Below are 27280 nucleotides of genomic sequence, written 5' to 3' on the forward strand. Positions count from 1 at the left end.
ATTCGCTCCCTCGCTGGGGCTGTGGGTTAAAGCGGTCCCGTTCCGGCTGCGCGGGGGCTGACCCGCAGGCAGGAAGTACCGACGGCTCCTCCCTTTGCCCTCCCGCTCCCCTCCTCTTCCTCGCCCATGTCCATACCAAGATGGCTGGTAAGTGGGGCTGGCCGGCGGGGGGTGCTGAGGCGCTTCGCCCCAGGCTGCCGCCGTCCTCGCCGTAGTCCTCTGAAATCAACACCCCGGTATCTCTTTTCTGTTTTTGTTTGTAGGGGTCCCTTTGTATTTTGTGGATTTGCAGGATGACTTAGATGATTGTGAGTAACTGTTTTTTATTTTTCTGCTCTTTAGGCCCTCTCCCGCTCTCCCATCCCGGGGTCCTTCCGTCGCTCTCTTTCCCTCTCCGCGTTTTTATTCAGGTTAAGGTGAGGGGAGGAATTTTGAGGCTGTTTATGCTGGTGAGGGCTTGCAGGGTGCTCAGGTTTAAGAGTTCGGAGTGTATGAGTGTGCCCGTAGCAGCACACGGGCTTGTTCCTTCCCTCGGCTGTAGGCTCTCGCCCCGCCTGGCGCGTTTCACGAGCCCCCAGGCGCTGGCTGGCGCTTCGAGCGCTGGAGGATGTGTGGGCGGCCTCTTGAAGCGGGGTTTTGGGGGGCAGTTGTGGTCCTGCGGCCTTCCAAGAGACCAGTCTCTTTGCCTCACATGGCTGCTGAAGTGCTGGATTCGGTGCAGAGGAAGGAAAGGGGAAGGAAAACGCTCCGGCTGGCCGTGGTTCAGAGGGTTAGCTCCGTTGTTGTCGGTGGAAATGAGCCTAGAGCAGTCGAGGGCTTTCTGAGCTGTGGTGGCTCGAACGGGTGAGACTTCTAAGTGCTGTAGAGGCTGCTGAGGACGCCGTGAGTTTTGCAGTTCCCGCATCTTCGCGGCACAGGCGCTCGTCAGGACCCTGTTGGGGGGCTCCGCGCGCACCTCGGAAGCGGGAATAAAAGAAAACCTTCCCTTGTGTGTACTCGGTTGGCTAACACGTCGCTGGCTTTAGTTAAAGTCGTAGATACTACATTAAGCTGGTGTAGCTCAGAGTTGTGTTACGGGAGTAGAGCTGACCACCTGTCAGACAGCTTGGCAAGAGCTGTGACTTAAGGAAACGAATCTTTGACTAATAATTCTGTGGATTTGAACTGCTTCAGGAAGCAGCTGGCTGTCTGGGGTTGTTTCGTTGGTGCTGTGGATGCTGGATTGGCTTTTCTATTAAATAAAATTTAAGCTGATACTCGAATTTGTTTCTTGTGAGAGACTGTTTACCGCAAGACAATTATTGTTTAATTGTACTTGAAAACGTGCAACAGATGGATTGCCCCAATGTAGCATGAATACGCTGTTTTAGGAAAAGCGGGGGTATTCAAGAACATCAGGGGAAGTGTTAAAATACAAGTGAGATCCAGAGTATTCCGCTGGAAGGATGTGTAGGGACATTGGCTTGGCAGCCAGGTTGTTCTGTGGGATTTTGTTAGTTGCTGCTCTTATGTGTTGTTGCTTTCAATCTTTAAGGTTTCTGCATTTCATTAGTTGGTAGCAGGAAAAAAGTGTTTGTATTGTGATTAAGTTTCAGAAAGAGAAGTTTGGGATCTTTTGGGCTGTAAGTGCTGTATAAATGACGAGATTGTGTACATAAGAGTTCTTGATTCACTTTGTTTGTATTTTTGTGTATTTGAAAATACAGTAAGCATTTTCCTTATACAGATAAACTGTGTGGGTCTTAATGAATTTAAAACTATGTAAAATGTGTCCTCCTTTAATGCAGTTATATGTTTGAAAAGCTAGAAATTAAAAACCGTGAGTGTACAGTAGTAGTTGAAGTACACTAATTTGACACACAGGGATTTAACACTAAAAAAAAAGGCTTAAAAAGAGGTGCTATAGGTTATTTCTTGTATTTGCTTACTGCAGTAAGCAGTTTGTAAGAAGTCATCACCTTAGATGACAAAAAACGTGTGTTGAACAGAATTGAAGTGAGGAGGTCAATAACTTACACATTTCAATGTGCTTATCCTGATTTAAATCCTATTTTGCAGCGAGTTCTCTAGTAGTAGGGCTGAAACAGTTGTTGCTGTAGTCCCTTAAGAGTTGAAACTATCTTCCCCTCTGCCCTAAGTAAAAAAAAAAAAAAACACAAACACAAAACCCCAAAACAAAAAACCCCAAACCCACAAAAACAAATGCAAAACATCCCAAGCAAAGCTCTTGATAGTGCTAATGATCAGCAATTTTAATTGATTGAGTCTTTATGGCTCCAAGTGACCTCTCCAATTTTCCTCTCTCTGTAGTAAGAATCCCCAGCTACAACCAGTGTGTCACTTCAGTTCTGTTTGCTGAGTGAGTAAAGTGCAAGCAGTGGAAATAAATGCAATCTTCCTGTAGTGTTCTGTTATGTGTTAGCCTTGAACTAGGGGTGACCATCATGCTGACTGAAGTGTTCTGTATTAGTAATCATTTGTGTGGTAAGTTGATTGAGAAATTTAGTGCTAGTAGGCAAAACTAGTTTAAGTCATTAAGCTAATAACACTCAGATGAAGAACACTTTGCCATAAGCAGTAATTAATAAACTTTTTACATGGGTCACTTAAGTTTGTGTAAAAGAAACTACCATTTTTAGGATTAGCACTATAAATGTACATTTTAGAACACTATTGAAATCTTATTTTATGACTTAAAGATATTCTTTGATTAAGTTCATTATTTTGACAATGTAGTTAAGAGTTACAGTATTGAAAGCTGTCTTCTGAGTTACATCAGAACTTAGATGTCCCATCTAGGCTGGGATACTGTTGTGCTGATCTGGTGACCAGTTAAGTAAAGAGTTCATGATGCCTTTTAGGAAAGTCTCAGTGAAATAAATCACTGGAACAGGATTTTTATGTTCTTATCTAAACTGGTGAAATAGTCTAATGCACATTGAAGATCAATTCCATTGGAACAAATGGAGAGTCTGGTAGATTCATCTGAATCTAGGCACAAGCAATAGTAAAATCTGCCTAAATTAATTGAATACAGTTTGAAACTCACCTTTTGTAAGGTGAGACATTGGGTTACTACACCCTCTGTACAAGAAAGAAATGTTTTTTAAAAATTGCTGTTCCTTCTAGAAACAGTGAGAGAAAATAGCCTCCTTGAGTTCATAAAATCATTGCACTCTGCACTTGTATTTACTGTTTTGTATAGTGAAAAGTGGATAGTGATAGTAGCTAATGGTGTTGAATTGCATGGTTAGAGCCTGTAAGAAACACCTACATGGTCACAAGATTTAAGCAGCTTTTGAGTGTAGGTCAAACTAAAGCAAGGTGAACTCCAGCTCAGCTGTGAATACTGTCACTTTTATTCTCATTTATAGGTGAACAGGTTTCAAGCTTAGTCATTTGATGTTAGAAGCAAAGATACTGGATGTTTGATTTACCTGTGAAAGAATGTTAGATAAGAAATACTGGTTCATTATTTATGTAATTTACTTTCTGACATTTGTAAGTACCTATGGCTGCTTATTTTGTGCATGGAAAGATAAAATTAAAATTCTTGAGAGAGTACAAAATGGATTCTGCCATGACTGTTACTTATATGTACTGAGAGTATGTGGAAAAAAAAGTCAGGTATTTAACCCTCCTGATTCTGAGCATAAATAGTTGTTCTGTTTTCCCTCTGGTCCAAGAAGCACTGGTGTGTGCTCAGCTAATTTAAATGAGTAATAGAACCACTCCAGTAAATGAAAGCATGTTCATTGTGTTTATGAAATTAGTCCCAGGTGTAGTATTGTAGTGAGAATTTACTTCACTGTTGGTGGGAAGTCTGAAATATTTGAAGTGGACTTGTAAGAGTCTGCAGTTTTAAACCTGCTTCTTAATTCAAGAACAGGTGGACACTAAAGAAAGTTAATGGCAAGTATATTTATTTTTATTACCCCTAATAAATGGTTGTGTATAACACATGGCTGGCCTCAAAAATCAGCTACTGAAAGTGTGTCCAACTTGCGTGCATTTTCAAAAATACATATGCATGTTACAGTTGCATAGATAGAAGGATGGTCAGAGTTAGGTTTGGATATGGAGAGTTTGTGGCAACCTTAGAGGAAATTCACACTCCTGTGTACACTGTATAACTGCTTTCAGTGATATATTAGGCTTTCTTTGAAGCAGCAAATGCTGGATGTATCTTTAGATACTGTGCTTGGTGGGAAAGCTTGCCCTAGAGCATGTGGACAAATCAGTTCCAGACAGATCTGTGTGATAAAATTCTATATGCTTGTGGAGATAAATGTTTTGAATTTGACAGAACTTAAAACTATCTAAAGAGTAGTCACTAGAAATAATAATGACCATTTGAATGTAAATAAGGGGGCCAGTACAATTTGTAGCAATTATAAAAAGCCATGAATAATTGGCATGTTTCTGATCCTGTAGCTGTGGGTTCACTTGTAGCATCTATGTGGAAAAATTGAAATGTGAATCTTTATTCTAATCCCACAGTTTTCTTCTGTTTGCATTCTTTTGAATTTGCTGTTCAGAGCATGTCTGCAAGAGCAGCAGAATTGAGAACTGTTGTAGTCTTTTAATCCAATCTTGGAGACTGTGCTTGCTTAAACCAGTCTGCTTTATCCAGGTATAACGTTTTGCTGTAATGTGTTGAGGTGATTTCTTCTTTAAATAAGCTGTGTTTCTGAGACTGTTTTGGCTCATGCTAAGTAATTGGAAAGCAGAGTTTTATATGTGAAATAGGAAATTCTTCTGTAGGAAAAACCTGAGGCCAGGTACCTCTCAGCAATAGAGGTGTCTTTTTATATAAAAAGTGTTTTACAATGAATAGTAATGTAGTTTAAAGCCAAAGTTCATTCTCGGATCTGAAGCTGCAAATACAAAGAAGATATTTTTTTTCTCCCTTCCTAAAGAGTAGGCTTACATGGTAAGTTTGTAGTTGGTAGGTCTGCAGTAGACAGCTCCCAGAATATTCACAAGTAAGGCAAAGCCGATGTTTTTCCCAAAGCAACCAGTCTAATTTAGATACATGGGACCCAGTAACTACAGTGAGAAAAATGTATCCCAGGAACTTTGAAACAGGCCCAAGGATTTGCTATTTTAAAGCAATACACTTTGGGATTTTTTTTGTCATTGTTTAACATTTCAGTTTCTTTTAATAGGACTTTCCTTTTGAATGTGTTGGTCAGTTTGTGGCATGTGGTTTTGTCAGCTGAGCCCTATTAACTCAGTGCATGTGGTTAGTCCATTCAGATTATGAAGTAAAGTGTTAAAAGCTAAAGATTTTGACAGTTGAAATGAACTAAATTTCAAAGCTTGAACTTACAGGTCTATGTGGAAGTGTTGTTCTTTACTTGGTTAAGTACAATCACCTAAGATTATGTATTTTGTAGGCTGTTTCCAGTGCTGTGCAGATACTTTGCCTTTGAAGAATAGTTCTAAAAAGAAATAATTATCAGTGTAATGTATTTTACATCTCTTGATGACTCTTGGATTTATTTCTATTGTATTTTGGTTACTCTTCTTGTCTTTCAAGTTGGGTTCGAAGATTATGGACCAGACTGTGACAGCATGAGAATAACTGCATTCTTGGATATTCCTGGCCAGGACAACTTAACTCCACTGGCTCGTCTAGAAAAATATGCCTTCAGCGATAACATATTTAACAGGTAAACTTGATAACTGACTGATAGTATCATGGATGATAGTGTCACTACTTCTGTTGTTATCCTAAGCACAAGCCTAATATTTGTTTCAATAACTTTTATGTAGCATTTCCATAAAAAGAGGTTTTCATTCTTGATTATCTGAATAAGATCTCTCAATTCTATCTTTATGTTGGGACATGGGGGAACTTTATAATCGGTATGTCTGAAAGCTCAGAGAAAAGCCTGGTTGTCTTTATGGTGCCTATTTGCATTTGATAAGTTCCCCTCACATCACATCTATGTGTCATTGGCAGGATATTAAAACAATTAATATGTTGTTACCTTCACAGGCAGATTATTGCCAGAGGTCTTTTGGATGTCTTTCGAGATTTCAGTAGTAATGAAGAAGACTTCCTGACTGTAATGGAAATAGTGGTCAGGCTCTCTGAAGATGCAGGTTTGAAAGCTGTTATTTTTATCATCATCTTATTTTACATTAGCTGAAATACAGATGGCAATAAATATTTTGAAAGAAGAAACTAAATCATCTCACAGCAATATCTGTTCATAATTTTTTTTTTCTTCTGTTTTGAAGCATTCTGCATGGTGGCTGTGTAAATGAAGGCTCTTACTTAGTATAGGGCCCAAAGTAATATTTTTCAAGGAATTAATTACACCTGAATGTGTGGTGTATGTAGTCCGGTACAGTTGTGTGTTTTGATACTTCATGTGCATACATTCATGGTGGTTGGGTTTTCTAGCTAGTGCTCTCAATTTTTTTGATTTATTTGGGATCCCAAGTCTCTGGACTGCAATGTATGTAAGCCTGTTCTATTTTACTCAGTTTTCCTTTAAGAACAGGCAATATCGGTGATATTTCTTTTAATATTTTAATTTTCCTCTGCGGTGAAAGCATTAGCCAAAAAAAGGCTACATTTTTTTCTTAAGATACTTGATCTTAATTTCACACTTATGGATGTTGTTTTGACTTTTTTATTACTAGAGCCGACTGTACGTACAGAGCTGATGGAACAAATACCTCCTATTGCCATTTTTCTGCAAGAAAATCGACCAAAATTCCCAACAGCGTTTTTTGAATACCTTATGCCCATAGTAGTGAGATACCTCACAGATGTTAACAATCAGGTAGGAAAACCAGACCACATGAGTTCAATTGTTGGAAAAAATCTGTGCGGTTCAGTGATTTTAAAGCATGAGGACGAGATAATAGGAAATTCCATGTTGATCGATGACCAGCTTTTATGTAAAGCTTTGTGTTTTGGTTTCAGCACACTCTGCTGGGGAGGTCTGAGGGGTTGTTCTATAGCAGATAATGGGGAAACTTACAGGATTTGCCTAGCAGCGTATTGATGCAGCCTGTTCCAGGAGGCATGACTTAAAGTCCTGTCTTTATCTTTTTGGATTCTCCTCAGAATTTGATGAAATGTCACCTAACGATTATATTAAACTGTAGCATTTATTACTAATTCCTTATGAAGTAAAAACTGAGAGCTTTTTCTGTTTGTGGTTTATTTCTTTTAACTTGTATCTGCGTGTTCATTGAAAATATGCTTTTTGTGGTTTGCATCAATGTATTCATAGTGATACATGTTTGTTTGCTCATGTTAATAGGTTAGAAAGGCAGGTCAGGAAGCACTGCTTATACTGCTAGAACAAGATCTTGTTGCTCAGAGTGACATTGAAAATAAGGTGTGTCCAATTCTGTTGGACCTCTCTGCTCCTGACAGTGATGATGAATACAAGGTGGAAGCTGTGAATGTAAGTAAATTTGGAAGAAATCTTACATCTTTTACTTTTTTTTTTTCTTTCTTTGGTCTCATAGAATCATAGAATAGTTAGGGTTGGAAAGGACCTTAAGGTCATCTAGTTCCAGCCCCCCTGCCATGGGCAAGGACACCTCACACTAAACCATCTCATCTAAGGCTCTGTCCAACCTGGCCTTGAACACTGCCAGGGATGGAGCATTCACAGCTTCCCTGGGCAACCCATTCCAGTGCCTCACCACCCTTAAAGAACTTCCTCCTTATATCCAGTCTAAACTTCCCCTGTTTGAGGTTGAACCCATCACCCCTTGTCCTGTCACTACAGTCCCTAATGAAGGGTCCCACCGCAGCATCCTTATAGTCCCCCTTCAGATACTGGAAGGCTGCTATGAGGTCTCCACGCAGCCTTCTCTTCTCCAGGCTGAACAGCCCCAACTTTCTCAACTTACCTTCATATGGGAGGTGCTCCAGTCCCTGATCATCCTCATAGCCTCCTCTGGACTTGTTCCAACAGTTCCATGTCCTTTTTATGTTGAGGACACCAGAACTGCACACAATACTCCAAGTGAGGTCTGATGAGAGCAGAGCAGAGGAGCAGGATCACCTCCTTTGACCTGCTGGTCATGCTCCTTTTGATGCATCCCAGGATACAGTTGGCTTCCTGGGTTGCGAGTGCACACTGCTGGTTTATGTTCATTTTCTCATCTACCAACACCCCTAAGTCCTTCTCCGCAGGGCTGCTCTGAGTCTCTTCTCCGCCCAACCTGTAGCTGTGCCTTCTTTTTTGGTGACATTTGTTCTGGCTTTTAGCAATGCTGTTATAAAACTCCTAGAATATAACAACTGTGTGAGATACTCAAGAGCATAAATCCCAGAAAACAAAAATTGTACTTGCAGTCTTAGTGTCCTGAGAGCTTTACTTGAATCACTGAGCTTAAACTTTTTATACTGTTCCTATTTTTGTTTTATGCTTTCCCTGTTTGTTAGTTGTTGTGTTGGGAATTGAGAGCCTGCTGTTGTGATACAGTTTAACCTGAAGTACACTAAGCTGCTAAGCCTTGAATATGTAGGTTTCTTAGTCATTTGTAGTGTTGAACACCACATATCTTTAAAATGCAGTTGGTTCTTGGCAGCCTTGTTAAACTTCTTAAGATTATGTTCTCAAACAGTTTCTTTACATTTAAAACATTACTGTGAAACTTGATAGAGCAAAAGTTGAAGTGATGGCCTGATCTTAATTCATAGGCATTTATAAAAAACAAGCCCTTTTCACTTTCAAGAAATCACTTGACTCCACAGAAAAGTGCTGGTGTGTAATTACATTTCATCATGGGTATCTGACACTTGACCTGTAAATCAGTTATACCAGCTACATTTTCCCCTTCCTTATTTGGGAGTTGGGTATTGCTTAGGCAATTTTCCAGGCTGACATCTGAGCACCAGATGCATTTTAAGAGCTTGAAGATTTGTTGGAAAGTCCTTAAATGGTGTCTTCCTTAGTTCTTCTTTGGCATTCTATTTCAAAGGCAAACGTTTCTAGGAATAAAGCTTGGTTTTGTGAAGGTAGAAAGACTAAATATGAGTACTGCTAATCTGACAACACTTCTGTAAGTGTTAAATTCCTCGTGCTACAGGCAGAGCAGTTGAGTAGAAAGGAGCATAGGAGCTCCTTCCTTTTTACTTTTGCAAGTATGAGAATTGCAGCAAGTTATCCCTGAAAGTTGGAGCTGAAAGGGAACATGCAATCCAAAGCAGCTGATTTTCACAGCAGAAACAAGGTTTGTAATGGGAGTTGAAATTGACAGTTCCTCAGAGAAAGCTAAATTAATGGGCATGTTACTAACTTTAGTTCTGCTGTGATGGGAACTCCTAAAATTTCTGAGGATCATTCCTGTAAGGAGTCCATTAGCTCCCATATATAACTAATTTGTCGTACACTCCACTTTCTCTCGTGTTGCTTGGCAAATTTGTATTTTATTGTGTTGTACAAGCATATAAAGAGCTGGGACTGTGCTCTTTTTTAAGTATCTGAGTGGTCCTGATAAAGCCAAGGAGCTTATTTGCATGCTTAAGCTTGAGATATTTCTAATATGCTTAAAGATTATGATTTTGTGTACTGGCTAGTGCAATGGAACTTTTGTCTTCTCTGTACAAAATACCAGTGTCTGCCACGTCGTAAAACACCTTGAAACTGTTTTTAATGAACGTATTTAACTGAATAAAAAGGACAATGATTACATGCAGAAATGTTATGCTCATCAGGCACAGAATAATTTTAAATTAGAGCTGTAGTTGTGCTTCACATCTAACAGGTGTATAACAGTATGAATAATGAGTAGCAGTTAAACCTATTTGATGGTAGTTGCTGTCTTGGAGGTAATTTTTAGGAGAGATATTTGGCTGTGCTTACAAGCTTTATACTTTTCCTTACACATATTCCCCTCTTGATTTCTAGATAATCTGTAAAATGGCTTCTATGTTGAGCAGAACAACAGTTGAGCACCTGCTGCTTCCTCGTTTCTGTGAACTGTGCAGTGATGGGAAATTGTTTCAAGTCCGAAAGGTTGGTGTGTTTTCAACCCTAAACCACTTAAAAATGAATTTGTATGTTGCTGTTCAGATAGCTTCCTGAATAATTTAGTCATAACTTCAGCTGATGAACTTTGACAGTGTCTGGAAGAGCAGTTTTATTGACATGGTTACAGTTGTTCTCATTTAGTAAAGAAACAGGTAACAGTAGGTAACAGTCCTTGGTGAATAGCTTTGGTGTAGCAGTTAAACTGATCTTGTACATTTAATAGTTTTGCATAACCTCTTTTATATTTTTTTTAAGCCACCATGCTTGTTTATGGGATGCAAACAAATTACTTGATTTCCACCTTCTTATTGCAAAACCAGAAGTTCAAAAGTAATAGATATTTGAGACATCCTTCCTTAAAATAAATAAATAATCGGGTATTATTGAAAGGAGAAATCCCCGATGTGTAAGGTTTACTTTAATTCATGGTCAAGTACAAAAGGAAATTTGTAGCATAAAAGGTCTTAAAGTATTTAGTAGACTTAAGGGTTATGCAGAGCTGCAGCTTGGTCCTTAACAAGCTGTGCTTGCTGGAATTTGAGCTGCATTATGGTTTTCTAAAAAAGAATGAATAAATCCTATGTTAACACAGCCCTATCTTAATTGATTTCAGATTTTGGAAGCGTATTTTTCCAGCATGAGGGGATGTCCATTTTCCCTTAATTATATCATTTGTAATGTACTGTAAATGGCACTAACTTGAGACCTTGATTAAACTTTGCTTCAGCAAAGTACTTAAGCCAATCACAGCTATAGCAAAGATATTTCTGTCAGTACATCTAAGTCCTGACCTTTGTATCATGTTCAGCCTGCTTTGGTTTTGACAGCTGCTATTCAAAGTAATTTAAACTTTCCAGTAGGTTTATTGTCCCTTTTAGTGATTACTGAATTAGGTGATATTCTTCATGCAGAAACCTTTATTCCTATTGATTTCAAAGGCATGTGGCTTATGGAAGCCTGATCTAATGAGTCTTTGTTCAGGATGAGTTAATATTACAGGATGTAGTTACATGGCTGAAATTTGAATAGTCAAATGTATACAGTTGTCACATGGGATAAATAATGCATGGTGAAGCTGATAATAAAACTAATGCACTTGAAAGAGCCAGAATGTTATTAATGACTTTTTTAATTTCTTAGATTTGTGCAGCTAATTTTGGTGACATTTGTAATGCAGTTGGGCAAGAAGCCACAGAAAGATTGCTGGTACGTAAAAATCAAAATCAATTGACAAGACTTGAATTTCTCAGTTCAAAAGGTTTGGTGATGACTTCTTGTATTATTTTCTCTGTAAATTAATTAGTGTACCTGCATTTTTTTAATTAATTTATTGAAAGCTTTGGTTGCAAGTTTGGCAAAACTGGGAATGGCTACATATGCAAAGTTCTTGTTTTGAAAAGTAATTTTTAAAATGTAATTGAGAGCATATATACACACACACTTTAGAATTACCCTTTTTTTTCCCCTGAACTAGATTATCAGTCAAGTTCTAGTTCCAGGAAAATTAGGCCATTAATAATTCTTTCTCTTCTTTCCTAGTGCATATAGTTATACCTAAAATCCTGATGAAGTAAATGGGAGACAGATAGTTTTTCTGTTTTCTTAGTTAATCTATGCTTTTAATGTGTCCTTATTTCTTCTATCTTTCACTTACTTTATTTTCCCTTGAGTTGTCATTCTCTAGAGTTTCCAAAAAATGACTTGATAGTAAGTTGCTGCAGTCTGTTTAGCTTTTAATTATTGGTTTTGCTTATTTTTTGACAGATTCCCAAATTCTTTGAGCTCTGTTCTGATAGTGTTTGGGGAATGAGAAAAGCTTGTGCTGAATGCTTTATGGCAGTGTCTTATACCACATCCCCAGAAGTTCGCAGAAGCAAACTATCCCCACTGTTTATCAGTCTTATTAGTGACACTTGCAGATGGGTAAGTCGCTTGCCCTATAGCTAATGTGTCTTCCTAGATAGATCTTGCCCATTAATGGGCAAGTCAGGAGTGTGCTGTAAAAGTTGTTTAAACTTGCTGAGATTAGAGTCTAATCTACTGAAATCTATTCTCTAGGACAGTGTCTTATTTTTCCTCTTGACTACATAAAATTTCTATCAACAGTTTTTTTCTGTAAGTGTAAGCACTTTTCTGAGAACGTTGCTTGTGTTAAATGCCTTGAAGTAGACGGGGATGTCCGTCAAATTTATTAACCCCTAAAATGTTTCTGTGACTGTAGATAATGCTTACTATTCTAACACTCTTTGCTTAGGTGTCACTTACTTGGTAACTGGTCATTTTATTTAGTATGAGCCAATTGGTTCTTAGTAAAAAAATGGAACCAAATTTTTATTTTCCAGCAGTAAGTCTGTGGGAATTGCATGAATCCTGACTGTTGTCTTTATACTATCACAGGTTCGTCAGGCTGCTTTTCAGTCTCTTGGCCCATTTATTTCTACCTTTGCAAACCCTTCGAGCGCTGGTCTTTACATTCAAGAAGATGGGACACTAAGTATCCAACAATCAACGCAAGATGTGAATTCCAATTTGTGTCAGCCAAGCAACAATAAAACTTTAATGTCCTCCAGTACAAATGCTATACTGTCCAGGTAAAATCATGGGAAGGAAAGATGGTGTGATGTAGTGGAAGAGAAAAAGATAATTATTTTTTTTGCATTTCATGGCTAAAAAATCTCAATTTGAGAATATAGTTCTAGAAAAGGTATGAAGGGTGAGGACACGTGTCTATTGGAGTGTAGCTGTTTTATTGAAATACTCACTTTGGCTTCACAGGAGGGTAAAGGGAAAACTGGTGAAAGAAAGCACAGCTGTAACCAATTCTGTCTTTTTGCAGGGAAAATAAACTTAGGTAGTTATGCTGGGTTTTATGAAGTATTTCACTGAAAACTCATCAGAGAATTTTCAGTTTTATTTGGGTATTTATTTGTGTCTGTTATCAGTTCAGAACAACCAATGGAAATCAAACCGGAATCATCGACTGAAGAGACTTCAGCTGAAGTTCATACAAAGCTCTCTGTTGAGAACCTAAATAAAGACACACAGGAGGAAAGTTCATATTGTTGTACCAATCCTGGAGAAGATGTGTCTCGATTGTCTCAGGGTGACAGAGTTGCTGCTGGTGTCATAGAAGTCACTAAGGACAGCAGTTTTCCTGGAATGAGCTCAAGGCTACAGTCTGCTGAGGACATATTTAATACTTTTCTATATTGGCGCCCTCCTCTGCCTGATATAAGTCAGGATCTGGAGTTGCTTCAGTTCAAGACTGAAACGCATAAAGATAGTTGTTCAGTGCCATGTAATAACTGTGTTGCTAGTACTGAAATAAAAAAAGTTCTAGAAAGCTTACAAGAGCATATAGATGATCCAGATGTTCAAGGTGAGACTCTTTAACAGCAAAATCTATTTCCTCTGAGCATGTTTTCTCCTAGCCTTTACAAACCCTTAGACTGCATTTTAATTGGCAGTAATTACAGTAGAAAGTTAAGCAACAGCCTTCTTTCACAAGACCTGAGTTCTTTTTAGAACAGGTGGGGAAGTGTTCCTATCTCCTGTTCATATGAGAAATAAATTCGCTCTAACTGCAAAAGGGAAAAGAGCTTGTTGAAATTTGTTGAAACCATCTTTAAGTACTGTAACCAAGTACTGTGGTTTTAGGGACAGAGCTGCCTGTTATCAGCTGAATTCATCTGGTACTCTTCATCTTTAAAGCATGCTCTGGTGTTTCCTCTTAAAACTGTACTTCTCATAGGCTTGTGCAGCTATGTGCAAATACAGTTTGTCCTAATATTGGTGATAGTGGTAAACCTGACCTTTTGTTTTATATCTACTTCTGCAAAAAAAATGGTTTGGAGATGGTTTCACTAATTCCCTCCTCTGCATAAAGTTTTTCTCAGAAATGTTTAAATGCATATTGATGCCTTTTCCAAGCAGTTGAATCAGTTAAAGAGTAGAACAGAAGAACTTGTATTAAAGTTTGACAGTATGAAGAATGGGAGGAGAGCCGGTATGCTGTGATGCCTCATTACAGGGGGTTACTGGACATACCTTTCAGCAGTAGAAACTAGTAGAATAGTTCTACTGAAATTGTTAATGCCTCCAAATCATTGCTCTTTATTTGTGCTGGTTTTGTGGAAGAATAAGGGGCCTCTTCTTTCTAAGAGCAGTTGCTAATATATCATTTCTAGATTAACTAACTACAAGTTGAATGCTTTTAAGTGCAGAAGAGAGTATAGAGGCTTCTTTTGCTTTATGCAGCTCAGGTCCAAGTGCTGTCTGCTGCTCTCAGAGCTGCTGAGTTTGATTCTGTTGGTGACTATGAGACCAAAAACATGAAGGAAAGCAGTGGCAAACTCCAGAAAAAAACAGTATCAGATGAAACAGCTGTTTCACATGCTACCTGTAGCCAGGTGGAGGAGGGCACTCTTTCATCCCGTGCCTCCCAGGATAACATCAGTGACCAGTCTACCACCTGTGTACTGAAAAGCACAGTAAGTATGCGTTGTGTTCCATGTCTGAAATTAATTCTTACCTGCTTTAGTAGTGTGTGTATTCATGTAGTCCCTGGCATAATTGATCTGCTTCTGGTCTAAAGCCTTTGAATATTATTAGTCCAGAAGTATCATATGCTACCTTAATTAAAAAAGAGAAAGAAAAGCTATTGAGGGTTATTTCTGTTTTCACACACATTACTTAAGAGTGAAAGTTTTACAGTAGTTTTGTAGGTGGTTTTGTTTTTTTTGTTTTTTTTTTTTTGTTTTTTGATCAAATGTAGCAAATAGTCTCACCTCTTCCTGTAATGAATCTAAAATTCGTCTTTTATCACCAGACGGGAGGCTGAATCAGGTGGTGACACATACACAGTTCCTGATTACTACTTCTTGATTATAACGTAGAGATAGGAGTAAAAAGAATTGTTTGCACAGTATATAATGTTGCTGGAGCTAATAATGAAAAATAAGGAAAAGCTCTTCTTGTTTAGAAACAAAAATGTAAAATGGTGTGTGAACTTTTTGAACTTTTGTATGTTTTAGAAGCTTTAAACCTTTAATTACTTTGAAGTTGCATGTTAATATTTGGAGAGAGGTATATGCTTCCTAGCTTCATATGCTTGGGGGTTTCCAGAAGTATCAAAACCAAGTAAAGTTTCTTTACTGAAGAAAGATTGACTTGGAGCAACTGCTAAAATGTCTTAATATAACTTAAATGCATGCCAAGAATAAAATATAGTTAAGAGTATAGTGAGAGTAACCTAAATCTGTCTGACTATTGGGTTTATTGTATTGAATTAGATGTTTGTTTTTTTTTTTTTTTTTAGAAGTAGATCTGACTACTGTTCCCCTTGCTGCTGCTATGGTCTTAGTAGTGTTTTCCTTAGTGTACAACTCTTTCTGCACTTGTATAAGCACACTGAATAAGGCTTTGTCTGTAAAAGGCTGTTCTGTATCTGAATTGCATTGTTCTGTAGTGTGATGCTTTGAAATATCCTAACCAGCGGTAATTGTAATTTCACGAGCTAGTGTGTCTTTTTACAGAACTCGGAGGAACAACATAGAGGAACCAGTGTATTTTTAAAGAAAGAGCAAGAAAGTAATTTGCCACTGGATGATGACAAGTCAAAATTACAGGTGGTTAAAATAGAAACTGCTTTGTTGGAGTACTGGGTACAGTTCATTTAATGCTTAATACAGTGATATCTTTTGCAATTGATCAGTTGCAGAGCATGAGGGAATGCTCTGGGCACTTGAGCAAAATCCTGTTTTAAATTGGAAAGCAAGAAAAATTCTGTTGCCTTTTTGGTGCACAGATGCAATCTGTGCAGCCAAGGTGGGCAGTAACTGTACTATTTTGTCACTGGACTTACTGTTTTCTGCAAAAAGGATATTTTCTGTTTGGTTTGATGCAACATGTTAATAAAGTAATAATTACTGTTCACTGTTGACCGCTATATCCTAGTGAGAGGATCACGAGGAGTCACTTTGTAAAGCTGGCCCAAAAAAGTGTGGGTCTTGCCACACTGTGTTTTGCTGCCAGCTGGTTGGTAGCAAGAGAATACTGTAGCAACAAGTGTATTTTCTTTCTGTTCTTAAAATGTGTTTGTCTTTCTCTGTAGGATATCATACCTCAGCCTTTATTAGACCAATACTTGTCAATGACTGACCCAGCTCGAGCCCAGACTGTTGATACTGAAATAGCCAAACACTGTGCGTATAGTCTTCCTGGAGTGGCCTTGACACTGGGCAGGCAGAACTGGCACTGCCTGAAAGATACGTATGAGACACTGGCCTCAGATGTACAGGTAAAAAATAATGATAAATCAGCACCCTTTGTATCTTGTTTGTTCACTTAGTTGTATAGTTGAGGGTTTAAATACGCATTAAAAATGTGACATTCAAGATTTAAGTCAGACTTCATGATTTTCTACTGCTGTGTAACTAGTCCTGTTTCTTCTGCTGTCTGTGTTCACACAGGTGTAGTTCAAAAGCTTGTTTACTTTAGTTTTGGTGCCTAATCTATTTCACTTCTTATGCTGTTTGCAGTGGAAGGTACGTCGGACGCTAGCTTTCTCCATACATGAACTAGCAGTTATCCTGGGGGATCAGCTAACAGCTGCTGACCTGGTGCCAATTTTCAATGGATTCTTGAAAGATCTGGATGAAGTGCGTATTGGTGTCCTTAAACATCTATATGACTTCCTGAAGGTAGGAAAGTGTAATTTAATTTCTCAATTTTTTTTTTTTCCTGTTATATTGAGAGTGTTTTTGAGATTTGCAGGAACCTCTATACAAATGCCCGTAGCATGGGGAACAAACAAGAGGAATTAGAGATGTGTGCACGTCTACAGGGGTATGATATAATAGGCATCACAGTAACATAGTGGGATAGCTCCTATGACTGGCGTGTTGGAATGGAAGGTTACAGGCTCTTTAGAAAAGACAGGCCTGGCAGGCGGGGAGGGGGAGTTGCCCTTTATGTTAGGGATAGGCTGGAGAGTATGGAACTCTGTCTGGGGACAGGTGAGCAGCCCACAGAGTTTGTGGGTCAGGGTTAAAGGGAATATAGCTATGGGAGACATTACTGTGGGGATGTGTTACAGACCGCCTGATCAAGGAGAACCTGCAGATGAAGCACTCTATAGGCAGATAGGAAAAGCCTCACGCTCGCAGGCCCTTGTTCTCATGGGTGACTTCAACCACCCTGACATCTGTTGGAAGGACAGTACGGCCCGGCACAAGTAATCCAGGAGGTTCCTCGATTGTGTAGAAGACAACTTCCTTCTGCAAGTAATAGAGGAGCTGACAAGGAGAGGTGCCGTGCTTGACCTCGTGCTCACCAGCAGTGAAGGACTCGTTGGAAATGTGACTCTCCAGGGCAGCCTTGAATGCAGCGATCATGAGATGCTTGAATTTGAGATCCTCAGGACAGTGAGAAGAGTGTGCAGCAAGCTCATTGCCCTGGACCTCAAAAGAGCAGACTTTGGCCTCTTCAGGAACCTGCTTAGTAACGTTTCATGGGATACAGCCGTAGAGGGCAGAGGGGCCCAAGACTGTTGGTTGCTGTTCAAGGATCACCTGCTACAAGCTCAGGAGTGTTGCATCCCAACCAGAAGGAAGTGCAACAGGAGGGCCAGGAGACCTCCTTGGATGGGTAAGGAGCTGCTGAGGAAAATTCAAATGAAAAAAGAGGCTTACAATAAGTGGAAGCAAGGACAGGTGGCATGGGAAGAGTACAGGGATGTTGTCTGGGAAGCTAGGGACCAGGTTAGGAAAGCTAAGGCCCAGTTAGAATTAAACTTAGCTAGAGGTGTTAAAGATAACAGGAAGGGATTCTACAAGTACATAGCAAATAAAAAAGAGACTAGGGAGAGTGTAGGCCCCCTCAGGAAGCTCTCAGGAGAACTGGCTACACAGGATTTGGAGAAGGCTGAGGTTCTGAATGACTTCTTTGCCTCGGTCTTCACTGGCAAAGGCTCTGACCACACCACCCAAGTCTGGGAAGGCAGATGCAGGGACTGTGAGAATGAAGACCTTGCGCCCACGGTAGGAGAGGAACTGGTTCGAGACCATCTTAAAAATCTGAATGTGCACAAGTCCGTGGGTCCTGATGAGATCCATCTGTGGGTCCTGAAGGAGCTGGAGAATGAAGTTGTGAAGCCGCTGGCCATCATATTTGAGAAATCATGGCAGTCAGGTGAAGTTCCCGATGACTGGAAAAAGGGAAATATAACCCCCATTTTCAAGAAGGGGAAAATGGATGACCTGGGGAATTACAGACCAGTCAGTCTCACCTCTGTGCCTGGCAAAATCTTGTAGCAGATTCTCCTGGAAGGCATGCTAAGGCACATGAAAAACAAGGTGCTTGGTGACAGCCAGCATGGCTTCACTGAGGGGAAATCCTGCCTGACCAATTTGGTGGCCTTCTATGATGGGGCTACAGAACTGATGGACAGGGGTAGAGCAGTTGATGTCGTCTACCTGGACTTGTATAAAGCGTTCGACACTTTCCCACATGACATCCTTGTCTCTAAATTGGAGAGACATCAATTTGATGGATGGACCACTCGGTGGATAAAGAGCTGGCTGGATGGCCGCACACAAAGAGTTGTGGTCAATGGCTCAATGTCCGGCTGGAGACCAGTAACAAGTGGTGTCCCTCAGGGATCGGTGTTGGGACCGGTCTTGTTCAACATCTTTGTCGCTGACATGGACAGTGGGATTGAGTGTGCCCTCAGTAAGTTTGCCAATGACACCAAGCTGTGTGGTTCGGTTGATACCCTGGAGGGAAGGAATGCCATCCAGAGGGACCTCAACACGCTTGTGAGGTGGGCTGATGCCAACCTCATGAAGTTTAACTATGCCAAGTGTAAGGTCCTGCACCTGGGTCGGAGCAATCCCAGGCACAGCTACAGGTTGGGCAGAGAAGAGATTGAGAGCAGCCCTGCGGAGAAGGACTTGGGGGTGTTGGTCGATGAGAAAATGAACATGAGCCGGCTTCAGTGTGCGCTCGCAGCCCAGGAAGCAACCGTATCCTGGGCTGCATCAAAAGGAGCGTGACCAGCAGGTCAAAGGAGGTGATCCTGCCCCTCTGCTCTTGTGAGACCTCACCTGGAGCATTGTGTGCAGTTCTGGTGTCCTCAACATAAAAAGGACATGGAACTGTTGGAACAAGTCCAGAGGAGGCCATGAGGATGATGAGGGGACTGGAGCACCTCCCATATGAAGACAGGCTGAGAAAGTTGGGACTGTTCAGCCTGGCGAAGAGAAGGCTGCATGGAGACCTCATAGCAGCCTTTCAGTATCTGAAGGGCTATAGGGATGCTAGAGATGGACTCTTCATTAGAGACTGTAGTGATAGGACAAGGGGCAATGGGTTCAAACTTAAACAGGGGAAGTTTAGATTGGATATAAGAAGGAAATTCTTTCCTGTTAGGGTGGTGAGGCACTGGAATGGGTTGCCCAGGGAGGTTGTGAATCGTCCATCCCTAGCAGTGTTCAAGGCCAGGTTCGATGAGGCCTTGGGTGATGTGATTTAGTGTGAGGTGTCCCTGCCCACGGCAGGGGGTGTTGGAACTAGATGATCTTAAGGTCCTTTCCAACCCTAACTATTCTGTGATTCTGTGAACCAGTATCTAGTTTAGTTTTGTACACTACTGCTGTTTTGTGTGTGTATGTGTGTGTCTGTGGCTTTTTTAAGGTTTCTCATGTCTCTTCTGTCTCATCCCAACAAAATATCAAGATTGGAAAGACACTGTAAATGTGCTTGTAAATGCTCCTGTTTACTAATACGATTAGCTGTTACTAATTCCTGTGGAGGAATTAGTATTTTGTGCTGCTGAGCTGGAAAGTTGGATTGTTAATAATTTGTGTTTGGGGCTGGGAGTTGCTGCATAATATACACAAATCCTTAGAGCTTGGTTGCTTGGTTTTGTGCCCAGAGATGGTACTTGCTATCCTTGTAGAAGTCAGGACTCTTTTGGATGGTAGTTCTGTGTGTCCAGGCTCTCAGCTGATTGTGCGTGGTTTTCAGTAAGCATCTTGTCAGTAATTGCTTGCTTTCAAGTAGGAAAATGCACGCAGTTATGAATGGCATAATAGAGCAGAGAACTGCAGGTACAAAATTTTACCAGTTTTATACTAGTAATGTTTTTCTTTTAGTTACTTCATGCAGACAAAAGGCGAGAGTATCTTTATCAACTTCAGGAATTTGTGGTGACTGATAACAGCAGGAACTGGAGGTTTCGTTACGAGCTGGCAGAGTATGTAATTTGGTTAACTTCTGATTTTTAATCTATATTGCTAATCTGGAAATAGGTAATTACATACATATGCTAACACATCCTAATTAAGGTTTAAAGGTTTACAACTATTTAATCTGGGGTTTTTTTGTTGCTGTTTGGGGGTGGGGTTTTTTTGGCAAGTTATGTGGCAATCAAGTGTGACAAACTTAAATGTCTGCAATTATACTAAAATGGAGAGCTGGTTCACTTGCAGCTCATGAAATACAGCAATCTGATAGGTACTCTTCAGTGAGGTTTCAGATCTTATTCAGTTTTAGACTGCCTTGTAACAGTAAGTGGAATGTTATGTAAAAAGTCTTTCTTACATATATGAAAGAAAGCTCTTAAAAATAGTTTATTAATTTGGTGTTTTCACATGACTGTGTATAATGGAGATAAAGTAACATCCTACAGTTCCTTGTCTACAAGCCCTGTTGATATCTGAAGCACTCAAAGAATGTTTGTAGGCATAACTTGCAGGCAAAATCTGACCTTCATGTTTATCTCATTTCTTTGTTTGGGCTGTTGAGGTTTTGCTGTCACTTTGTAGTTTGGCACAACAAAATCTCGCTCTGGTGCTGCAGGAGTGTTGTACAGCAGTTCCCTGACATCTAGTGGAGAGCTGTTGCTTTGTAGTTGGTTTGTGCAGGCTGCTGGTAACATGACAGTGGTGTGGCTAGAGTGAGTTCTGTGCAGTTCAAAGGCACAAACTATTTCCTGAACTGTAGATTTCTACACCAAAGTAGACCTTCCATTTTTGCTTTGCAAGAATAGTGGTCTGAAGTTGCATTGTATTTTGTTTGTAGCTTTTGTTAGTATTTGGGATAATTTTGTTTAACTGGTGCAGTTACTTTAGATAAAAGTATCTCTTGTACTCATTGAGGGATTAAAGCATATAACTCTTCAATAGGTATGTGCACCTTTTAGGAAGTAAAGAGAAGAACAAACTGTTCAGGTGCTTTGTAGTAACTGTGGCATTTTTGAGGCTCCAAATGATCCTTCCCTGTGTTTAGTAGTTGGTGTAAATGAGAGCATGTTAGTGTTGCACTTACTAGAGTTAACCACTTTCTTTGTGTTCCAGGCAGCTAATCCTGATACTGGAGCTCTATAATCCCAATGATGTCTATGACTACTTAAGACATATTGCACTAACTCTCTGCTCCGATAAAGTTTCAGAAGTCCGGTGGATCTCTTTCAGGCTGGTAGGGACTTAATTCACTTCCTGACAGGAGATGAGGATATTTGAGAGGGATACTTGAGATCACTATTTTCTTTTAGACAAGTTAGGGCATATAGAGATGTTTTAATAAACAAGGTAAACAGTATGGGAAAAGTGAAAAATTTCTAAAGTATTTTGTATTGTCAGACTTGAACAGATATTGAAATCTTTGTTTGTTGCATTTGAATTACAAATGATTTTAGCAACTGGATGAAAACCAGGATATAGAACATTTGGGAGATTTCTTCCCCAGTTCTGGAGGAAAAAAAAAATTGCTGATCTTCCCTCAAAGTTAATTTAATTTGTTATGAACTTCATAATAATGCTATCATCCCATAGATATCCTGAATGAGGAGAAAGATTCCTTCAGTCTTACTTTCTTCATGGTGCCATGGAAAGGGGCATTATTTTAATGGTTGGTTTTAAGTTCTTTTTAGTGTTTTTTTTGTTTCACTTGAACAAACAACTTTTTTTTTATAGCTTGTACTTTGTTTTCTCCAGAATAAGCACAGTATTCATAAAGTCCTGCAGGTGCAGCTGTTTGTACTGACTACAGGTTTTGGTATCCCTCTGTAGGATGAAATAATGGGTTTTTTTGTTAACCTTTTAAGGGCTACAAGTAAAGTCTCATCTCTGTTTTAATCCCCCCCCCCTGCTTCCCAGGTTGTGGCAATACTACAGAAGTTCTATGCAAACAATGCAAATGCACTGGGATTAAATTTCATTAATGAACTCGTGGTGCGGTTTCGCCACTGCTCCAAGTGGGTTGGAAGACAAGCTTTTGCCTTCATTTGTCAGGTTGGAATGTTCTCTCTGTGTTTCTATGTATATATCTAATTTGGAGCCAGTTTAGGGTTTTTCAGCAATGTGGACAAAACTGAAATTTGGACTCGCAAGTTTTTCTGTCATTCTTTTGGGTTCTGTGACTCTGAGTTCACAGAAAATGGTGGCAGAGTTGGTCTGGTCTCAGTACTAGCATGTGGCTATCCAGTTGGAAGCTGTGGTCCTTGCTTTGGTTTGTGCCTCCAGCTGAAATAGCTGATCTTTCTATTTTCTGGTATCCCAGTGGCAAAGTCCAAGAATAAAGTCCTAAACAAAGATGCATTTTGTAATAATTTGATATGCTGGGATAAAGGTTCACAAGTGCTCTTCAAACTACCTGTGAGTGCTGGGTGCCAGAACTGTTTCCCTCCTTATTGCCACTTACTCACCCGCCTTCAAACCAAAAATGCTTACTTTGGGAGCAATGAGGAGGAAGGATTGAGTGTTGAAAGGCGAAAGGGTGATACAGGCAAGAGAACTATATTTCCTAAAATATAGTTCACAGAAAAATAGCTGCTCTTGTTGGGTCATCTTCAGATGAACTTCAGAACAATAAGACATATTTTCATAACAGTATTTCAAAGGTTGTACTTGCTTCACCAACATAGAGTGTATTTGTTTAATAGCCAGACCAAATTAAGGATAGCATAGGAAGGAATGGCAAATTGTGTATTATTAACATAAATCTTGCTTGCTTCTGTTCTGTGTTTATCCTGTAGGCCGTAGTAGAAGAAGAATGTATGCCTGTCGACCAGTTTGTTGAACACTTACTCCCCAGTCTGTTAAGTCTTGCTTCAGATCCTGTGCCAAATGTAAGGGTTCTGCTGGCCAAGGCTCTAAGGCAGACCTTACTGGAGAAAGGTGTGGTCATCAATGTCCTTTCAAAGAGCTAACATCTAACAAGTGCTGGCTTTTCTGCCACTGCAGTTTGTTATCAATTGGTTTAAAAGGCTGTTTGGTTCGGTTATTACTGAAAATGGAATTGCACATTGTAAACTGGGATACTGCATTGAAACTTAGTTTTAGCAATGCGTACTGTGGTGTTTCTGTCTTAGAATATTTATCATCCTTAAAGGGCCAGAAATTGGCATTGATAATCTAAGAACTGGGTTTTCATCCTCTAGAGGGCAGTTATGGCCTTGTTTAGGACCAAAAGTGCTGCAGTTACTGCTGAGGATTGGATTTGGCATGTGTTTGGCAAATACTTTTTCTTAAACATAACATTAGGTTATTTTGATGTATTTCAAACCTTCATGTCGATGCAATAGTTGCATTTGGGGTCCTTCAGGTGAATTGTTACACCTTTTTTTGAAATGGTTTGCTTTGTCACTTTCGTCTTAAGCCAGGAAATAATGTAATCATTTGCTGCTACAGTTTTCTGTACTACAGTTCTTTAAAAACAACAATGACAAAATCATCTGATCTCAGATTATTCAAAGGAACATGCACAGAGATCTCCTCCTATCTTCCTTTCAGAATTAAAGTATGGGGAGTGTTTTGTAGCCCATTGTACAGCAGCAGCTTCCTGAGCTTGCTTTTACTTGTTGATACATTTTTGATTTAGGGCTTAGCAAAAATAATTTCTCCTAGAAATGCTTAAGCACCTAATAAGGTAAGAAGCAGCATATTTCTGTTGCCTTCCTTAGCTTCCTGTAGTTTTTCTAAGGAGCCTATATATTGGATGAGCTACCCCAGATGTTTTTGGCATCCTCTGTATTTCTTATGCTCTAGGGTTTATTCTTCTGGCTTTGATTAAAATTCTTTCTTCTCTCCTTCTAGCTTATTTTAAAAGCGTTGGCAATCCTCATCTAGAAGCTGCAGAAGAGACCATTTTAGCCCTGCAGTCTGACAGAGATCAAGATGTGTCCTTCTTTGCCACCATAAAACTAAAACAGGGTAACATGGACAATACTACCATTGACAAACAAAACTAATGTGGTGTTCTGCAGTAAACACTGAACAGCACAATGGTTATTCACCTTATCTTCACAGTTGGTATGAATAATGTGTACAAATAAGGAAGTTGTTACCTACTTGACCTGGAAAGGTTGTATTAAAACTGTTAGAGTCTTCATTTCATGCCTGTGTTTCATTTAAGGCTGTGTTTTTGTCTCATATGCATGAATACTTCCTTTGATCTTTTGTTTCTTTGTAAATGTGGGTGATAACTGATCTCACCTGCAGTTAAGTGTTTCATGTAAGTCCTACACCATATTCAGTGTTTCAGTGTAATTGAAATTTGTATTTCCTTTTTAACAAAACATTTACAGTAGTAGAGAAGTCTACTATAAGATCAAAATGGTTTCTAAACCTTCAAACCTGTTTTATAGCAAACCTACGTGAAGATACTCTCCTCACTTTCATTGTAGTTTTTGTGTTGTTTCAAGTATTGCATTTTAACTGAAAAAAGTGTATATATGTGAATAGTTTTGAATTTTATCAAAAAGCAATGAAGAACTTAGTTCTGTATCAGTGGAAAAGAGCTCCAAAGTAATTTCACTTTTTTCTGCTAGAATTAAGGCATGGTTCATTTTTACTTAATGTGATATTTTTCAAAGCACAGAGAGATCAAGGTTCTTTGTATATTGTGACTTTTCTATTAATTTCTATTAATTTGTGATTTCTGAGCTGTACCCTTACAGGTGTTAACATGTCTGTTTTCCTCACTGCTGGCTCTCCTAGTAGGTAGACTGTACATTTCCCAAACTGAAAGTCATTTATTCTGCCCTGGCAAAGTCCAGCTCATCTAAGGGCTTCAGTGCATGTGCTGTATCTGTAGAAGGGTATGACAGAATCTTACAGGATTTTGTTGTTTGTTTTACATACACCTCCTTTGAAAAAAAAAAAACCAAACAAAACAAAACCTACCTTTAACTGATCCAGTGTTCAAATGCCAAACTGGTCACTATTCCTAAGAAAAAGAAGGAACTCTAAATTGTGAAAAACCCCAGCTAATGAATGTTCAGGGGAAAGGTGGTGACGCAGTTGGTTCTATGACTTGTTGATTGTATGGCAAGGTTTGGGGCAAATGATAAATGAAGGTTTTGGAGATCTGTAATCTTAAGTAGGACTTTTCCAGTGTGTTTAAATAGGTGTTTCAGAAGAAAGAATATACAGGTAGAACCAAGTTCTGTTACTGAAATTGAATAGCTTCTGCCAGTTGGAAAATTATAAACTGATACTTTTTGGTGGATCCTGATTTCTGTTGTATTCCAGATTTGCAGATAATATAGGGCCTGAAAAAAAACAAGTCTTATTTTCTTAAATTGGAGTTTTGTCCTGTTCAAAAATGGTTAAATACTAAAGAATGGTTTCATGTAATAAGTTAGTTTCTCTGAACATGATACTTTATTATAGACATACCTGTGTAAATATTTCCCTTTTAGTATGAGTAGTAAATATACTCCTTATACTAGTAAGTAGTTCACACAGGTGAAGGTTTTTACAGAAATTACTGGGTTTTTTTTGTTCTGATTTAAATTTGGCTTGCCTGCAGTTACAGCAAACAGGTTCCTCAGCTGGGTTCTGTGTTTTTGGAGGGCTCAGTTTTGTATAGGTTTAACTAGTCTTGTATTATAATATGTACAGTATTTGTAACAAATTGTTTTCTTGTGAGACCACAAAATGCTTTTTGGAAGTGGCAGGCAGAAATTATCACTGCTGGTATAGCAACAGTGTAAACTCTGCAAGATTCTACATTTTATTTTTTACAGGTTTTTTTATAATTTAAAGCAAATGCTTCTTCAGTGCAGACTTTTTACGATTGCAATTTCTTAACAAAAAGACCTCGAGTTAATTTTTTTTTCCTAGTTCTAATATCTTTTTTCTAATGCTGGCATTATACTGGTATTTTCTAACAGTTCAACTTTTCTAAGGCCTTTCTGACAAGGTTTTACTTCTGGTTTTTATTATAAGTTCATTACATTTCTCAGCACTGAACCAATTTTTTTAAGTGTGTGTATATGTAAGTATGTTTGAAATGCACTGTATATAAATTAAATCCTTTGAACATTAACCCAACCCAGATTTCTGTTTGTCAGATATTCTTAAATAGTTACCTTTTTCTTGCAGTAATCCACTGGAAAACACAAGCTTCCATCTGTTTTAGCATGTTTGGTTAGTGTTCACTAAGAGTTTTTAATTAGAGTATGTGTAAACAGTAAGCCACCAGCTATAGGAGTTCACTAAAAGACTAAACAAAGTTCTTTGGTTTTAACAGTATTTTGGTACCTCTCTGGCTCCAGAAATCATGTCTGGCTTAAATGGTATGATTTCAGTAGAGCATTTAAAAACTGTTAAAACTCTACAGTTGCATGCTCTAATGGGGTCATTGTAGTTTGGGGGTGAGGGGTTTTTGGTATACAATATGCAGGCCTATTAAACAGGTTTACCCTCTACAAGGTTTGCCTCTTTTCTGGTTTAGAACTGAACCAAACGATTCAGCATGTCTAAGGGCTGCACTTTACATCTTGTACTAGACCAGTGGACGCAATGATGAATAAAGCGGTGTGTTTGCATACAGTTCTCTGGGTTGCTTAAATTATGCAAATATAAGTATTTTAAAAGCCAGATGGAGCAAAGTTAGGTAGTTGAACCACTTTCATATCAGCTGTTAGAATCTCCGTTTTAAACATTTCTAGCTAAGGAACATGAAAACGCTGGTAGGTGCAATATTGCTTGGATGCTATAGGAAATTATCAAGCACTTGTAATCCAAAGCATGTTAGTTATATTGCTTAGAACTCAGCCTCACTGGTATCTTGTGCATGATATGCACTTGGCATCAGTCAGGATGACTGCCCCAGTGGCAGTTGTGTCTGTACACAGTGTTGTTTAGAGCCCAGTTAAGGGAAGACACTCTGGAAGTGTTGTTCATTTGTTGGAATAGAGAATCTATGTAACTTTCTGTTTGTATTTATCTCAATAAATCCTGTGACTGTTTTATAAA

The 27280-nt window shown here is 39.1% G+C and overlaps 1 protein-coding gene across 3 annotated transcripts; it reads left to right on the plus strand.

Moving 5' to 3' along the window:
* Positions 1–6: 6 nt before the first annotated feature.
* Positions 7–27280, plus strand: LOC134156252 (serine/threonine-protein phosphatase 4 regulatory subunit 1-like). 3 transcript variants are annotated; one of them, XM_062604164.1, is made up of 20 exons: positions 7–147; positions 264–308; positions 5543–5675; positions 6005–6111; positions 6658–6800; positions 7287–7433; positions 9894–10001; positions 11157–11222; positions 11781–11939; positions 12414–12607; positions 12959–13395; positions 14274–14506; positions 15551–15643; positions 16129–16314; positions 16556–16717; positions 20171–20271; positions 21374–21494; positions 22175–22309; positions 23053–23194; positions 24113–27280. In XM_062604164.1, exons 1-20 carry the CDS (start codon positions 141–143, stop codon positions 24265–24267), a joined length of 2874 nt encoding a protein of 957 aa, XP_062460148.1. In that variant the 5' UTR covers positions 7–140; the 3' UTR covers positions 24268–27280. The 3 variants fall into 3 exon arrangements, with proteins under 3 accessions (XP_062460148.1, XP_062460150.1, XP_062460149.1); XM_062604166.1 differs by having other exon boundaries at positions 23053–23145; XM_062604165.1 differs by lacking the exon at positions 264–308.

Source organism: Pezoporus occidentalis, unplaced genomic scaffold, assembly GCF_034315485.1.
Source record: "Pezoporus occidentalis ecotype Australia unplaced genomic scaffold, CSIRO_AGI_Poc_V1 ctg83, whole genome shotgun sequence".
In the NCBI taxonomy this organism is placed as follows: Eukaryota; Metazoa; Chordata; class Aves; order Psittaciformes; family Psittacidae; genus Pezoporus; species Pezoporus occidentalis.

What these genes read in the sequence shown, in the direction of transcription:
- LOC134156252 (XM_062604164.1), top strand. An exon ending in ACAAATGCTATACTGTCCAG is followed by an intron (nt 12,608 to 12,958) that starts GTAAAATCATGG and finishes GTCTGTTATCAG; the next exon opens with TTCAGAACAACCAATGGAAA. An exon ending in CCTGTGTACTGAAAAGCACA is followed by an intron (nt 14,507 to 15,550) that starts GTAAGTATGCGT and finishes GTCTTTTTACAG; the next exon opens with AACTCGGAGGAACAACATAG.